Source organism: Orycteropus afer, unplaced genomic scaffold (genome assembly GCF_000298275.1).
Source record: "Orycteropus afer afer isolate SDZICR_OR568_19922 unplaced genomic scaffold, OryAfe1.0 scaffold00001, whole genome shotgun sequence".
NCBI lineage: Eukaryota > Metazoa > Chordata > Mammalia > Tubulidentata > Orycteropodidae > Orycteropus > Orycteropus afer.
The window spans coordinates 19,404,312-19,407,765 of record NW_006921588.1 but is presented as its reverse complement, the minus strand read 5'-3'; the positions used below and the strand labels follow the sequence as shown (position 1 = coordinate 19,407,765).

Sequence of the window (3,454 nt, the reverse complement as noted above, 5' to 3'; positions counted from 1 at the left end):
TCAATGTCATGAGACAAAGTGTATGTGAACTGCTGTATGCAAAGTGAATTTGCTCTGTAAATTTTTACCCAAATCACAAAAAAAAGAAAGAAAAGAATAAAAACAATGTTAAAAAATATATTTTCAAATGAGTCTCAAACTATTTTTTTAAGCCCAATATCTAAAGTATAAACTTTACAAAGCCTGAAAAGAGAGACATGCAGATAAGGAAAAAAAAAAAAAAGAAGGACAGTTCTAAACAAATTCTGGAAAAAATAAAATCTTTTAGGGAAGGTTACACCTGTCTTACTGAACCACTCTTCCATCTGCTGGTGCCTGTTTTTCTGAGTTTCCAGTAAGTGTCCAATTCAGTCAACATGACCTTACTCCTATAGGTTCTATTCCTCAAAATCAGACATTGCCTTATATGTCCCCATCCTTCTTTTCTGTTGCTGTTAGCTGCTGTCAAGTTGATCTGATTCATGGTGAACCCATGTGTACAGAGTAGGACTGCTCCAAGGAGTTTTCACAGCTTTGACCTTCCGTAAGCAAATAGTTAAGCCTGTCTTCCAAGGTGCCTCTGGGTGAGTTTGTCCACCTTTCAGCTGGTACACATATGCTTAACAGTTTGTGCCAGTCAGGGCTCCTCCCTCTTTAAATTAGTTATAGCAAATACACAGCATCGTTGAAAAGTAAAAAAATTAATGCCTGCTCAGAAATCTTCAGTTTATATGTAGTTACACAGGATAAACCATAACTCTTTTCATCTAGAATCCTTCCTTCTTCTTAAGCCTTTTTCCGTATGACACTCTAATGCTGGAGGTCAGAGCTTAGCTAAATATAGCCCACAGGCCATTTCTGGACCACTGCCCAGTTTTATAAAGTTTTATTAGAACACAGTCACACCCATTTGTTTACACACTATAATAGTTATGTGGTATAGTTAAATAGCTGTAGCCAAATAGAGTGCAAAACCTAAACAATTTACTACTTGGCCCTTTAGAAAGTAAGTTTGCCAACAACTGAACTAGATTTCTAGAAGATATTTCAACAGAAAAAAATACAATGCATCGCTCCCTCCCACCAAAAAAAAACACCACCCCAAACCCACTGTCATTGAGTCGATTCTGACTCACAGAAATCCTACAGGACAGAGTAGAAGTGCCCATAGGGTTTTCAAGACTGCACATTTTCATAGGAGCAGAATGCCGCATGTTTCTCTCATGGCATGGCTGCCTGGTGGGTTCAAACCACCAACTTGTTGGTTAGCAGCAGAGTGCTTAACCACCAGGGATCCTTAAATTAGCTGCCACTAATTGAGCTGGGTTCTTTCCAGACACGAGCCTTTCAAAAAAGGTAGTGACTCCTGTTTTAATTAATAAAAGGAAGAAAGAAGGGCAAGAAGGAAGGATAAAAGAAAAAGGAGGCAGAAAAGAAGGAAGACAGGCTCAGGGAAATGAAGTACTGTAACTATCATCACACTGTTAGTAACTAGAGGAACAGGAATTCAGACATGGCTCTGACTCAAAGGCCATACACATCTCACTGTATCTACTATTTCCTCAATAGAGCTTGAAATTTTATGCTGCTATTCTTTTAACCATGGTATTCCTTTTCCTCCAAAAAAAAAAAAAAAAACAGCCAAATTTCCTTTAAAATATATCACTGCCTGATGAAATCTTAAACTCTTAAGAGAACAAACTCAAGTGCTCCCTGATTCCCTATAGCCAGAGTAATAATCACTCCTATAAATGTCCATAGCACTTTATCTATGTCTTTGTGACCCTTGACACTTTCTCTCCTTGAACTTAATGGTAGTAAATACCAACTCTACCTTTATGCCATTTATACAACCTAGCACAGTGCCTTGTACATATATGCACTTAATATTTATCTAATGAATGAATGAATTTAGATTAAAACATAGGGATATTTAGAATTGTTAAAGAAAACATGTAAAGATTTAGTTTCTCAGTAATTCAAGGATAAAAATTCAGAACGTAATCTAAAAACATAAATACCTTCCTTTATATTGACATTTAGTATTTTAACCTAGTTTTCTTATTAAGAAAAGAATTGTAAAAAGTAACAAAACATTCATAATTACCAACTATCAACAGGCAAATATTATTTATTTCAAGAATGCATCAAGATGACAGACCTTGTTCCCAAACATAGTTAATTTTAAAGTTGTATACGGTTAAGAGAGCTGATTAGCCATGAAGAGAAATGGTATCTTGATGCATGCTACGACATGAATGAATCTTGAAAACATTATTCTGAATAAAATAAGTCAGACACAGAAAAATAAATACTGTAACGATTCCACTTGTATGTTAATAAAAATGCTCCATGAAAAGTTAAACATATTCAAACCAGGCAATACTGATACCTACCTGCATTACCTTCTGTTGAATCTCTTCTAACTGTGTGCGCTTACTACGCTGCCTACAAACTTCCTGGTAGCGAGTATATTGTTCTCGAAGTGAATCTAATAATTTCATAACCTGTGGTTGTGCAAGCAGTTCATCATCCATAGGAGACCATGAGACCCCTCCATCTGAGCCATTAAATCGACGCTGCTGTAATTCGGACAGTAATTCATGCCCTTAACAAATGAAAGATATTTAGAATTAGAATCCACAAAGAGACACAACTCTTACTTCTCAATACTCTCAATTCTATTCCATTTTCAAGACCTATCTATTTATTTTTCTACCGACCTACCAGGTCATAAGTACTGAAATACAATTTTTCTATTTATATATTAAAATAGATAGGTAAAGTGCATATATGTATGTATTTATGAATGTATGTATACTTACATACACAAACCCATAACATTCAATATTTACATATTGTACACACACACTTTATGGAGAGTGGTAGTAATTCAGTGGTAATTCTCGCCTTCTATGTGTGAGTCCCGGGCTTGATTCCTGGCCAATACACCTCAAGTGCAGCTACCACTCATCTGTCAGTGAAGGCCTGCATGTTGCTATGATGCTGAACAGGTTTCAGTGAAGCATCTAGACTAAGATGGATTAGGAAAAACTTGTCTGGCAATCTACTTCTAAAAGTCAGGCAATGAAAACTATATGGATTGCAATGGTCCAATCCAATTGTGCATACGGTCACCATGAATTAGGGGCCGACTCAAAAGCCATTAACAACAACAAATATACTTTATAAACAGATACATATTCATGTGTAATATAAACACAGAGACACACATCCAGTAAATTCTTGTTATTGGTGGATTCATTACTCAGAATACTGAACCACCCAGTCCTCTCTCCATGCAGAGCATAATTACTTGGGATTTCTATCTGATGGTGCTAATCCAAGCAGTACTGCTACACTCTTTCAGAATTAAGCCATACTACTGCATATATAGGAGCTCTGGTAGCATAGTGCCTAAGGCACTTGACTGCTAACCAGAAGGCTGACGGTTCAAACCCACCAGCCACTCCTC

The 3,454-nt window shown here is 36.5% G+C and overlaps 1 protein-coding gene across 1 annotated transcript in view; it reads right to left on the bottom strand.

Moving 5' to 3' along the window:
* The window catches only part of SESTD1 (SEC14 and spectrin domain containing 1), a 122,946-nt gene that overhangs the window by 41,229 nt on the left and 78,263 nt on the right, over positions 1–3,454 (bottom strand). Inside the window, exon 8 of the mRNA XM_007936793.2 lies at positions 2,376–2,587. Within this exon, the coding sequence (XP_007934984.1) occupies positions 2,376–2,587 (212 nt within the window). The remainder of the gene's footprint in view (positions 1–2,375; positions 2,588–3,454) is intronic.